This window comes from Barbus barbus (genome assembly GCF_936440315.1).
Source record: "Barbus barbus genome assembly, chromosome: 3".
Lineage (NCBI taxonomy): Eukaryota > Metazoa > Chordata > Actinopteri > Cypriniformes > Cyprinidae > Barbus > Barbus barbus.
Genome location: NC_136731.1, coordinates 42,871,631 through 42,885,938, shown reverse-complemented (window position 1 = coordinate 42,885,938; position 14,308 = coordinate 42,871,631). Strand labels below are relative to the sequence as shown.

Genomic DNA, 14,308 nt, shown 5'->3' with positions numbered 1-14,308 from the left:
TAAATATCAGTAATACAGATAAAGGTTATGCAGTAAAGATACTCTAAAGTAAGATACACCATACTGCTGGAAAAACAACAAGAACAATAGAAACCATCACAGAATTTGTTATGGTTTTACGGGTTATAATGGTAACTGTATTGGTTTTGATGGAAACACTGGTAATTTGTCGCCTTCTATTGGTGGCTTGTTAAAACCACTAAATCCTAATCGAATATGGCCAAAACACACTACTGGAAACACTTTCTTTTTTATTGATGGTATGTAATGTTTGTAATGGTCTTTGTAGTGGGAACCATGAAAATATATGTGTTGGTTTCTATTGTTTGTTTATTTTTTCAGCAGGGCAATGCAATCATGTGCTTCTGTTTGTCATGTTGTTGATAGAAAAAAAACATAACTAATACACTTACAATAATAGAGTTAATTATAAATAACTTGGATAATACAAATTTAAAGCACCATCTGAATTGATCTGCAGAAGGTTTTCAGCTTGAACATTTCACATGCACCTCGCTGTGCTCGCCTGTTGAGTAACAGTTATGTCACATTTCAATAACTTTTATGACAAAGGCAGCTGCGAGATATTAAAATGAAATACATACTCCATACTCCTATCTTGTGTGCCAACTGTGTTCTGCGCTATTCACTGAAGCTCAACTATGTTTTCTGATTTAGCACATTTGATCTCTTCTGGAAGCTGGTTCCAACTGCGGGTGACATAACAGCTAAAAACCCAACTAAATACCCTTGGTATTTCTAACTGACTCGATCCTAATGATCTGAGTGGTCTGTTAGGTTTATATTCAGTGAGCATATCTGCAATGTATTTAGATCCTAGGCCATTGAGTGATATATAAACGAGTAAAAGTACTTTAAAATCAATCCTAAATGTAACTGGAAGCCAGTGAAAGGACCTGAGGACTGGTGTGATATGCTCAGATTTTCTGGTTCTAGTCAGAATCCTGGCAGCAGCGTTCTGGATGAGCTGCAGCTGTCTAATGGTCTTCTTGGGAAGGCCGGTGAGGAGACCATTACAGTAATCCACCCTGCTGGTGATAAAGGCATGAACAAGTTTCTCCAAGTCTTGACTGGAAACAAAAACATCTAATTCTTGCAATGTTTTTGAGATGATAGTATGCTGATTTAGTTACTGCTTTGACTTGACTTGAAACTAAAGCCTGATTCGGACAGTAATTGTTTCTGAATTTTGAATTTTATTTACAAATTTATTCTTATTATTGTGTAAAATGTCCAAAATTCCAAGCATATTTTATAATAATCCTATTTATTATTTGATTATTTAAATCTCCTGTTTAAAAATAGAAAAATAGACGTGCTATATTTTTATATAATTATATGCATTGTATATCTGTTTATAATACATTTTTGAAATTATATTGCATACCTGCTTCTGCCATAATAAAGACCAATTTCGAATGATTACGTACTTTTCTTCTTTTTCTGCTCCCAGTCGCTGTGCTGGAGCAGTTATGAAGTATTGTAAAATACTTTCCAGCATTTCAGAAATAAATATGTATGCAAATTACACCGAAGTACAACGTTACCTTACGGTGTTCGGGAGTGCTCAAAAAGGGTTTAAACACTGGATGTGGATGTGGATTCGGATTGCAATTAAATTAACACACGACCTTAGTGTTTGTCAAAACACAGTAGGTAATTCGGCCGGGGATTTTTACGGGGGTGGTGAGAGAAAAACACAGACATCCTGGATTTGGACGGCATTAAAATCACCAACTATCCCCTGTAAATGGTGAAAATCACTTACGAGAAACAATTACCGTCCGAATAGGGCTTATGTCTGACTCCAGAATCACACCACGATTCTTGACTTGAATTTAAGTTGTTTCACCCCTAGAGTCAAGGTATATGCATTCACATTGAGAACTTCATCTTTGTTTCCAAATGCAATGACTTCAGTTTTCTCCTTGTATAACTGAGGAAAATTTTGGCACATCTAACTGTTAATTTCATCAATGCATTGGCATAAAGTCAAGTCAGTAGGGCTGTAGCCAGTTGGCGATAAGGCTAGGTAAACCTGGATATCATCTGCATAGCTCTGATAGGCAATTTGGTTCTTCACTTAGAATTTTTCTAAAATAACTGCATACTGCAAAAATATGAAGAGAGATATTGGCAAAATGTCAGCCATAGTCAGTCTGGTCACTAATTAACATTTAATTACATTTATGTATTTTTTTTCCCCCAAAATAATTGCCTAGGCAAATATCCAGCGAATATCGAACCTAAAGCATTTACAGCACTGAAAAAGCCTGCTTTCAAATGATTTTTTTTTCCAAAATAGGAAGGCAACAAAGCACATCCCAATCCAATGTTATAGCTTCACTTCCTGTCTCCTGAGATGCATTCATACAGTATTTTTGATTAAGCTGCCTCAGCTACCTAGTTGCATTACGTTTAAAATTAAAAACATACCTACTGCTAAATACTTAGACTGAGCCTATATGATCCATGTGGAACATTTTAAATCGATGTATGAATATGAACAGAATTATAGCAATAAATATAATCTGTCCTAACCAGTTTTAAGCGACATGACAAACAAACATTATCTAAAGTTTTCACAGTGTATAATGTTCATCTTCATCTTCAAACCCAGCAGCTTTGACTGATTCAGATCAACTAGAGTTCCTCTTCAAATAACAGTCAAAAGTTTTATTTTTGTACATCATTTTGCTTCATGATATCATTGTGCTTTCTTATGAGTATTCACATAATGTTCAATTGTCATAATTCATATGTATCACCAGTAATTTGCCTACATTTCATGAAGGAAAACAGAGGCTTTTTACAAACCGTTCTTGTTCAGGAAGCTGTAGAAGAGGCTGTACTGTAACAGATTTATTTTTAAATCGTTTTCTTAGTTGTTTTTAAAATGACTTGGTCTTCCATATAGATACAAGATATAATCTCGTGTAGCTTTGCAACTAATCGTTCTTTGCTTCTCTTGTACGTAGTGATGGGTACCAGAACCCAGTATTCATCAGGCTCGGGCTACATTACGAAAGTCTATATCGATAAGCTCTTACATGATCAGTTCTGCGTTCAGAGAAATAAAGAAATTACACTTACTATGTATTACTTCTACATGAACATTATCAAGCTAATTGTATCTTGCCAAACTGTGTGCGATAATATCGAAATCAACAAACTTTGTGTGATATAATCATGCGTTTTAGTTCAATCGCATTCTAGAAGAGACTTTGTGATTAATCATGTTTTCTTCTTCGATTTCAAGTTTGGATTCCAGGGATTATGCTTGAGGTAAAGTGATTGTGCCGCGCGTTGTTTGGCGAACCATTGTTGTGTTCTTTTAAATAGAATTTGGCGCTTTTTTCATGATTTCGACTCGTGACGTCATCGCCAGCGCGCGCGCTCCCTCCGTCAGCGTCGAGTCCTCTGAGGTGAGCAGTTCACGGTATTTCTCTTATTTAAAACAGCTGTAAAACACATTTTACACGGTATGCAACAATATACGAGGTCATTTCTGCCTTGTTTTAATCGAGTACACCGCTTTTGTGTTTGTTGACTTACTAGAACAGCAGGCAACAAGCATGTGTGGAAAACATGATAAGTTCATTAATTGTGTGTTTCTGTATGTTAGTGCGAATTATTGTTTTTATGTTTATAGTGATAATGTCACTGTTACTGAATGTCTCGTGATTTGGATGAGAAGTTTTGCAGCTGCGATTTGATTTTATAACGTTATTTCTCTGATGGTTATCTCAGGCAGATCATATCTGTTGTAGTTTTTTGCAGGATAAACTGGAAAACAGATACTGCTGAATACTTCATATTGAGCTTAGATAGTGGGACTTTTTAAACATAAATATGAACAGGTTTATAATAGACACTGGAATCATTAAAATTTTCGGTAACACGCTATTTTAGGGTCTCTTAACTAGTTGCTAATTAGCATCCATATTACTAGAATATTAGCCATTTATTAGTAGTAATTAAGCACATATTAATGCCTTATCCTACATGACCTTATTCTACATCCCTAATCCTACCCAATACCTAAACTTAACAACTACCTTACTAACTATTAATAGGCAGCCAATTAGGAGTGTATTGAGGGAAAAGTCGTAGTTAATAGTGAATAAGTGTTCCCTATTCTAAAGTGTTACCAAATTGCCCATTGTGTTGCTCTTTCTGCTTAAAGATTTTATCACACAATCTAATTACTTTAGTGCTTTGAATGCAGTTATTAGGAAACCAAACTATATTTAGATATTGTGTGTTCTAGTGTTTATTTACCTGGAGTTCTTAATGAAAATTGGAAAAAGTTATAAAAGAAAGAATATAGAATGTGTGAATTACCACATATGTGAGTGCAGTGTTACTGAATGAGCATTTCAAATATAATAGTTTTTTTGTGACAATACTGATACTTTTAATATAGTAATATAGACGTCTGCTTCACTTACATAAATGCTTGAATGTGTAAATAAGTAAAAATAATAATAATTTATTGATTTTGGCAAATCTGCTGCTTCCACACAGAAATTCATGTTCAGCGAAGCTCCTCACACAACAATCGAGGAGCGTCTCGCTGCAGCCCACAAGATCCAGGGGGGGTGGTTGTATCCAGATCCAACTCCTCCCGCCTTACATATACCTAAACCTACCCATCTCCACCCCCTGATCCCTAAACCCACCCATCTCCACCCCTAAACCTACCAATCTCCACCCCCTAGATGTGGATCCAACCACGCCCCCTGGATCTTGTGGACTGCAGCGAGCCCTACTTGCAACAATAACACCATCGGTGATTTCACCAATAAATGCTGGAATATTTCCATCAGCCTACAAGTGAAATGAGCATCACACCACCAGAGAGCGCTAAAATCTGCAAAGATTGAATTAATTAAAGACAACAGAGAGAAGATGAGAGATCTCTAATTTTACATGCAAATATAGCCGAAATCACAGCACAGGAATTGTCTTGTCTTATCTTGTGTGTATTATTTGAATTCATCAGACAACGGCTCAATTATAAATTAGGATTTTTGTGCAGACTAACTTCTGGGAAGGGAGAGCTGGTTATGTATTCTTAAAGGGCTGCGTTTCAGTCACTATTTCATATTTATCCCGTTGACTGACAACATAAACAGTAAAATATATAAAGGAAAACAGTTGTATTACGAATTTGGCTGCATTAAAATACAGTATGAGCACAGAGAGACAAACAAATGTAAAAGGCAATATGACGCGATGATGTCATGAATATGCTAATTAGCGCAAGACGTCATCTGGCGACATTTAGCGACTTTTCAAACTTTCCATCGAAAGAAGTTGGCAACACTGGCTTGAAACCATAAAATATTTGTTACTTTACAATGTTACAATTTACAATTGTTAAGTGTTGTTCCTGTGTTCTTGAGTTATTGTCTGAAGTTATTTTTCGTAATTCGTGCAGGTCATAAATTTAAATCATAATGGTCATAAAAAGGTCTTAAAACGTCTTAAATTTGACTGACTAAACCCTGCAGAAACCCTGTCTCTCTCTCTTTTTTAAAAAAAAGTTACTGAAAATTATTTGATTTCAGAGTTGATTGAAGATAATGAAGAACCAAGTGAAGTTGAAAAGAAAAGCCTTGTCAAAACTGAAGAAAAATCTTTGAGTTGCTCTCAAACCAAACAGAAATATTTAAAGAAGAGCCAAAAAGTATTTCACTTGCGCTCAGTGTGGAAAGAGTTTCCCAAGCAAATATAGTCTTGATGTTCACATGAGAGTTCATACTGGAGAGAAGCCGTATATATGTGTTCAGTGTGGGAAGAGTTTTGCACAGAAAGGAAACCTTATCGAGCACATGAATATCCACCCTTACAAGTGTTCACACTGTGACAAGAGATTCAATCAGTCAGGACTCCTGAAAAAACATGAGAGGATCCACACTGGAGAGAAACCATACAAGTGTTCACACTCTGACAAGAGATTCAATAAGTCAATAAATCTGAAAACACATGAGATGATCCAAACTGAAGAGAAACCTTACACATGTGATCAGTGCGGGAAGAGTTTCACACTAAAAGTACACCTTGCGGCACATATGAGAATTCATACTGGAGAGAAACCATTCACTTGTGATCAGTGTGGAAAGAGTTTCACAAAATCAGAAACCCTTAAAATACACATGAACATCCACACTATAGAGAGAAACTGAATGCATGTCATCAGTGTGGCAAAACATTTTTGTGGGCTTCAGTTCTGACGAAACACCTGAGAGTTCATACACATATTCATGTTCTTTATGTGGAAAGAGATTTTCACGTTTAGAACATTTGAAAGGACATCAAAAAATGCATACCGGTGTGGGAGAGTACATGTGCTTTGAGTGTGAAAAAACTTTTATTTCAGCAAACGGTTTAAAAATGCATGAGAGGATTCACTCTGGAGAAAAACCGTACAAGTGTTCCCACTGTGACAAGAGATTCAGTCATTCAGGACGTCTGAAAACACATGAGAGGATCCACACTGGAGAGAAACCGTATCACTGCTCTGCAAGTGGGAAGCGTTTCAATCAATTTATTTGCTCTACGCAGTAATACAAAAAACAATCACAGTAAGTAGATCTTCAGATCCAGCACTTTCAGGTCTGATGCCGCGTCCTTAGCAAATGGGACACAATAATGCATCAAGCAATAAAATATAATTTGTTTAAATCTGTCCTAACGAGCTATTACAAGTGATATGACTGAAACACTATCTAAATATTTCAGTTAATATAGTTCATCTTAAGAACCAGCAGATTTAACTGTGAGATTGAGATGAACTCAAAGACGGAGTTCCTCCCCGAAGAACAATGTCAAAATGTTTTATTGTAAATTATATCATTGTGCTTTCTCCCTTTCTGGGCCTTGATCGTGGAAGTTCTGTTGCTGTCTATGGAGGGTCAGAAAGCTCTCGGATTTGATCAAAAATATCTTAATTTATGTTCCGAAGATGAACGAACATCTTAGGGAGTTGGAATGACATGAGAGTGAGTAATTAATGACATTTTTGGGTGAACTATATCTTTAAGGAGAAAATCTGATGTCATACTTCATATTGGTGCATTTACAAATAGATACATTTCTTTGCTGTAGGTTTTACATTTCAGAATATAAAGCCACCCAAGTGTTTTTGTTTGTTTGTTTTGGGGGGTTTTTAAGAGCCAATAAGAAGCTCCACAACGATAAGCACACAGCAAATGTCAGAGTGTTAAAATCCCAGAGTTTTGATGACCAGAGTATAATTTATACACTTTGGAGTAAACTAGGCTTAGAGTACACTTGTTAGGTTTCACCAGAAACTCTCTCAAGTGTTAGTGCATTGGTTCAGTGTTGATGTGGAGCTGTTGTAGTGTAAATAGTGGGATGATGAACTCTTTGAGAGTCAATCTGTTGCTGTCCCGTCCGCACATGAGTTTAGGTTTCGATACGTCATCAGATCGACTACGCATTGTCATTGGTTGAATCATGATGCAGCCTCGTGGACACCAGTTTCCAACTGACATTCGAAGACGTCGTCGACATTTTGATTCTGCGGGACCGTGAGTTAGGTAAGAAATCACCAAGTGAATCATGCCGAATATTCCTGGTTGTCTTGTTTTAATTATCATAACGAAAACACTAAAAACGCTAATGTAGAAGTTAGAAGAGGCGTGACGTTTTGTAATTTAGTTTAACTAAGTTAGCTAACTTACTATACCAATGGTAGCTAAAGTAATTGTGAATGTTAAATCTGGTAAAAGTATTTTTTAGTGGTAACGTTAACGTTGATCGTTGACCATTAAATGAAATTTAAAAATGAAAATGCAGCAATCATTTGTTAACGTTAGCTGCCGCTCCCAATCTCGCGCCTTGTGCAGGCTAAATTGACTAACGTTAGCTAGCCTTGAAAGCTAACTTTACAGATTCCCGTCTGAAATGATTGAGTCTGACTTTATTTGCACTACATTTGGTATTGTGCGTGTTCAATAAACCAATTGTATTTTTATGTTGTAGTAATATGTAAGGAAAACTACAGCAATGCTTTTCAAAGTGCAGTACCAAGGAAAGAAGAAGTAACGTTACATCAAACTCAATGGAGCATCATATCCAGCATTTCTCAGGGAGGGTAAGTTAATGTTAATAGCTTTCTTCTCTTCATTCTCTTTATAATTGAAGTTAAGATCAGAGGTCGTGTTAACCGAATATTTTCCGTCATTGACTATTTTTTTTTTAGCAGTGACGGAAACATCTGGCCGAATCAGGGTTCCTACAAAGTCTCGAAAGTTTGGAAAATGCTTGATTTTAATTTATTTTTCAGGACGTCAGATGTAACTAAAAATATAAATAAAACCGTCTGGAAATCGTTATTTTTTGTTTAATGTCGCGAGAGCACGTCTCGTGCAATTCCATGTATTTGGCGCCTTGTGTATTCGCCTGGCGCGCAAACATCTAACTTAGGCTACATTAAGAAATGTTGCTTGCTGTAATTTTATCGATAACTGCCTAGAAGATGATAAATAAAAACTGATTGCGTCGACGATCAACAGACTGAAAGGCATTCTGTTATGTAAGAAACACACTGATGTCAGCGCTATGGGAGAATAAGCCTTCACCAGCCATTCCAAAGGTAATCGGAGACAAATGAATTTGCCTGAATTCTTTAAAAACATTATTAAATTAATTAATATCGAATCAATATATAATTGTAATGTAGGGAGGGGAGGGGGGATGTTCTTTCCGTCGTGCACGTTTGTGTGAGCACTCCGGTTTCTATTTACAAAAGCAAAAGTTTAAATTTTAACGTCTGCAGCATTGTATGCATTGTTAGCCAGTCGAAAGTTTAGTTTTTCATGATGCTTAGAGGACGAAACTTTCGGAGTGACCACCGCTTTTACCAGAGTGAGTTCTGTAAATAATCGTTCCGTGATATGTAGTAACCATAGCAACGGACGTGAAAAAAAAAAATCTGATATGACAATATAGATCATCATGTCTTATGTGTCATGTCTTGTGCATCATGTCTTATGTGTAAATACAGACTAATAGTGCCACTGACAAGAATAAATAAAACAAATCAGTGTTGGCTGATGATGTAAGGTGACCTTGAGTGTCAAGAAAGGCGCCTATAAATAAAATGTATAATAATAATAATAACTAACACAACAACTTATGTGTTATGTTTTTTCTGTATTCAAAGCTAAAGAGAAGTTCAGCATACCCCCTGAGACAAACATGTATGTGCTGGATGACAGTGGAACAGAGGTTGATGAAGAGGTCTTCAGCGACATCTTGGAGGAAAAAGCAGACATCCTGTGGACCATTGTTAATGTTCTTTCAGTTTCTGGTAAATGGTTGTACAATTACAATGTACATTGCAGGGCAACAATACCAATGTGTTAACATTGTAATTTATTTGCTATCACAAAACCAAAACAGTAGCTTCTCACCAATGCCCGATTTGTGCTTTCTCTGTTAAAGGACTACTTTGCTTATTTCCAACCTTATCTCTTATCTGTCAGTGTTCACATAAGGATGTGAAAAAATACTTTTGAGTTAAAATGGATTAGCCGGTAAGACTGTTGAGCCGAGTACTTCTCAAAAAAACAGTCAGTCTTGCCATCTAGTAGTTAATGTATCATGGCCTAAACTGCTTAAAGTCTGGCCACATTAACTACCAAAACTCATGTAATTTATAGATGGCAAAGAAAACAGTTTCCTGGAAGCAGTCTCACCATGCCTTTTTTAACCTTTCCTCACTTAAACCTGTGGAAACATTGACTGAAATATTTTTTTTAAAATGATTATCTTTTTGCCCTTTTCAGACTCTCCCATCCAGTCCTCGTGCACAGACACCTTGTCACTATCATCACCCTCATCAGACAGTGATGCTTCTCTGATGTCCCCAAAAAGACAGCGCATTGATGACGCCTTTGTGATGTCCCCAAAAAGTCTACATACTGATGACAGTTCCTCACAAGCCAAAGAGGTGATGTTTTTTCAGAACATTTTTCTTTATGTTGTAAACATTACATTTACCTGTTACTGTTACCATAACATTTTTCCCTGTTGTCAAGCTTGTCAAAAGAATTCTGGAACAAAAGCCTGGAGGGGAGAAAATCCTTGCAAAATATGCAATGACAGGAGAGATGAAGGACCGAGCACGCCGTGATCTCGTCAGCATTGTTGTTGCTGAAATGTTTGAAAAGTATGGGTAAGTAAAATGCTTTATGGTGCATGATTTGGTAAAGTGTATTCATAGTATTCAATTGCTGATTTGGTTGTTGTAATCAAATAGGTGATTATCATTAAATGACAACCATGGCCAATGAGCTGTGGCCTTGCGCAGATCATAGGTTTTCCGGTGTGTTGGTTTTAATACACAACATTTATTCCACAGACGTGCTCCCCCTATGGATAAAAGCAGTGCTCGAATTGAATCAAGTCTTATGGGGGGTCCCCACCATCAGACTTTTTTTTTTTTTTTGGTGGGGGTGGGGCTTAGTCTCGCAATATACAATTTATACAAAATAAACAATATATTTGATCATAATATGCATAACTATATACTATTTAATGTTGCATAACAAATAGAGATAAGCTACTATTCTTCTTTTAAATGGCTTACTCCAAGTAAAAATGTCTGAGGGACCCCCCTAAGTCTATTTTTTACTTCTTATGGGGGGTCCCTAATGCCTTATGGGGGGTCCCGGATCCCCCCAGCCCCCCTTCAATTCGAGCAGTGGATAAAAGAGCACAGTATGCATTGGGGATAGTAACACTGTTCCCCTCTCTAAAAGATCCCTACTCCAAAAAAGGCTATGTGAGTACATATTTAAAAGTAAGGTTAATCTTAATAAACAAATAAATAATTATGTGGTGCATTTTAGAAGTCTAACACTTCTTTTCCAAAGATCTCTATTGATTCATGCTGAAACTATTTTTTTATACATTTCCATCTTTGTTGATGCTGTCTTTAGGAACACTTTTTTGACATAGACAGCAATGAGGGCTACATTGCCTGGAAGATTAAAAACACACAGCGAGAACTCAGCAATGGCGGTACCAATAGGGGTAGGAGAAGGAGCTCTCACACTACAGGCAGCAGCGGACCAAACTTAGAGAGAGAAGTGACTAAAGCGCAGCAGTTGGAGGGAGACCAGTGTCGTGAGGCCATATCTCTACTGAAACACAGCACAGACAACGAACAGATCTTCATGAAAATGAGAGAAACCTTCCAGCACAGGCAAAAGTTGATCCATGATCCTGAGCAATGCAGCACAGTGCTTACTGTGTTCCCAAGGTTTCTTGACACAAAAGGCCTGGTAAGTTTTATTTTTTTATATATATATATTTTTTTTTTGTAAGCACATTTATTATGTTTTTGCAATGTCAAGAACAGCTGTTCAAAGTTGATAACGGTCACCTACCACTATACCACCATCATCAAATACACATATGCTTGCTTCCTCCCCTTTAGGTGGCGCAAGACTTTGACCTGTTGTTTGGAGCTGAGACTTCATCAAAACTCCTTGAGAAATGGGATTTCCTGAAGGCCAAAGTAATAGAGCAAGCCAAGGACATCAGCAAGACACCCCTGCTTGACCATCTCATCCAGTCTGCAGAGGAGAACACTGATGAGGATGACGAGGTCCCAGGTAAATAATTTACATGAATCTGGTGTGTATCTTTCAAATGTCCACTTGCTTAATTTATTTACCATGACAAATAGTTGTGTAGACAAATAATATATTTTTTAGGGCTGCAACTAATCGATAACCAAAAACAAGTCCTTACATCAATCAAACGGCGGTCGGAATGGAAGCGCAATAACCCTTGACTGAAGCCCATGTAGATTAATTTACTACCGTTTTCATAGGCTTCAATTGGCACAATGTTTGAAGGAGAGCATTGTGCAGAATAAAATTTCCTTGATAAATTGTCATTTTAATCCAACCAATTGATTAATAATTGACAGGTTAATCGATTATCAAAAAAATTGTTAGTTGCATAACTAGTATTGTTATTGAAAGAGTTTTGAGTTTTAATATTAATGTAGTATCAAAGGTTTTGGTCAGGTGTATATCATGCTTAAAGCAGGTGCTTCTGCCTTCTCAGGTTGGGATAGTGACATGGCCTCACTGCTACTGCTGGTCTACCTACTGCCACCTCCTCCAAGTGGAAAGAAGGGAGCTGTAAAGATCAGTACCCGGGAAGCTGTGGACCATGTAGTCAAATTTCATAAGGTCAGTGTGTCCTAATCTCCAATGGCAATAGCCATTGTCAAAAGGCAATTGTGTAACCCCCCCAGATTATTGATCTGTTTCTTTTCAATGCCACCTCCACAGAATTTTAAGTCTGATAATTTATGTTTTGCCTCCTTGAAGTGCATAGCGAATAGAGAGTGGGGTTCACCTCTTTTGATTGCAGTCTTGTGCTCGTTCTATCAGAGTGTGACTTTAGGAAGTCACAGACAGGTTTCTATCAGAGTGTGACTTGTCCATCAAAATGTGATGTTCAGTGTAGATTAATTTCAGTTTATTGTTATCTTACAGTCATGTCGCAGCCTTCAGGAGCACTCTGGTCCAAACCAGTGGAGGCAGCCCTACATCCTGGCAGTTGGGACGACAAGAAAGCACATCCACGAGTTCTACATTGCATTGGATGGTGATCTCCTTCCCTGCAAGGGCAAGTCTTCCCTGTCAGCCTTTGATGAACTTTTCAAAGCACATTATGTTTTCGGCATCTCCTATGACCAGGCCTTAAATGGCATGTAAACATTTGTGCAGACCACCATCTACAACATTGATGTAGGTCATTCTCACGAAACTCCCAGAGTCAAGGACCTAAGAGCTAAGCTCCTCAATTAAAGAGTTATGATGTTCAGATGCTTTGTTTGCAAGTCTAGTTTTGTTACCGTTCAAATGTTGATCCGTCATCTCAATGTTTTCCATGCCTTTTATCCTGGTAAGAAGTTTCAGTTGATGTGTGACCAGACTGGATGCCACCAGAGATTTTGGACTTTTTCAGGCTTTAGAAAACATCTCCATAACAAACATAGCGCTAAAAGTCTAGATCAATTTGAGAACGAACCCGTCATAGTTGATGTATCTGATGAACCCGTAGTTAATTTAATTCCAGAGCAACCAGAGAATTCTCAAAGCTGTAATGAGACCAGGCAACATACCCAAGAAATGTGTGCATCCCTTATTGCAAATCTCCAAGGCTGTGGTGTGGCTACTAATGTCATAACGACTGTTGTTGAAAATATGGAGGAACTTGTAGAGCAATTGCATTCAAATGTTAAAGATTATGTTGTAAAATTGCTCTCTAAAGATGAGGAGATCAGAACAAAGTTTGACGATTATTTTGACAACCTTGAAAATCCATTTAGCAAACTGAACACTGAGGCAAAAAGGAAAAAACATTTCAGTGAGAAATGGGGTATTGTAGAACCTGAGTTTGTGGTTTTTGAACATACATGAACTGTTAAATAAAACAGACATAAAAAGCACTGACTTGGAGTATTTTTCATTCACTGATGGTGCTAGGTTTACACTGCAGGTGTTGGAAACTATTGAAACATTGTAAATAAAAAAGTACCAGCTTTAGAGTACATTTGTACTCTTCAGGTGTTAAATAATGAGCTCTGCAAAGGTTCTAGGTTTACACTGCAGGTGTTCAAAAGCACTGAAACGGTGTCAAAAAGTGCTAGTTATAAGAGTTCATTTTAACTCTCCAGGTGTTCAAATGTCACTCTATTTTGAGAGTATATATTTTACACTTTTTACAGTGTTCACTGAACACCGAACTCTTGGACCTATATATACACTGAAACCAGTGTTCAGTGTACTCCTATAGAGTACATTGAACACTCTGATTTTTGCTGTGCAGTATTGTAAGACTAGGAATAGCATTAAAACCTTAACGATACCCATCCTTATTGTAAGTCAGGAGAGAGATCCTTTCCATTAGTTTTCACTTTTACTTCACTAATTTGATTGTTACATTTTTATTAATATATATATATATATTTATCAACAACTTTTATTGTCGGCTGACTGTATTTGCATCAGGAAAAAGTCATTTTATACTTTTAGTTATATCTGAAAGCCATGAAGCATTATGTTTTCTTTTTGGGCAATAAAGAAACAAATTTTAAATTATTTTTGTTTGTTCTAATTGTCCTGATTTTCTAGTTTGTTTCGGTAGTTACTCATTACTCATAGTACAGTTACTCATGCACGTCTCTGAGATAAGCAGGAGCAAAGGAAACAGAGTTTCTTTACTT

At 37.0% G+C, this 14,308-nt stretch overlaps 1 protein-coding gene across 1 annotated transcript; it reads left to right on the top strand.

Annotated features, from left to right (window-relative positions):
* Window positions 1–8,873: 8,873 nt before the first annotated feature.
* LOC306858977 (uncharacterized protein) lies at window positions 8,874–13,534 on the top strand (the record flags this gene model as incomplete). The annotated part of the gene is made up of 7 exons (XM_079399794.1): window positions 8,874–8,919; window positions 9,218–9,364; window positions 9,843–10,006; window positions 10,998–11,342; window positions 11,498–11,675; window positions 12,136–12,263; window positions 12,573–13,534. The coding sequence occupies 7 exons, from the start codon at window positions 8,874–8,876 to the stop codon at window positions 12,792–12,794; spliced, it is 1,230 nt and encodes a 409-aa protein (XP_079255920.1). The 3' UTR covers window positions 12,795–13,534.
* Window positions 13,535–14,308: the final 774 nt, after the last annotated feature.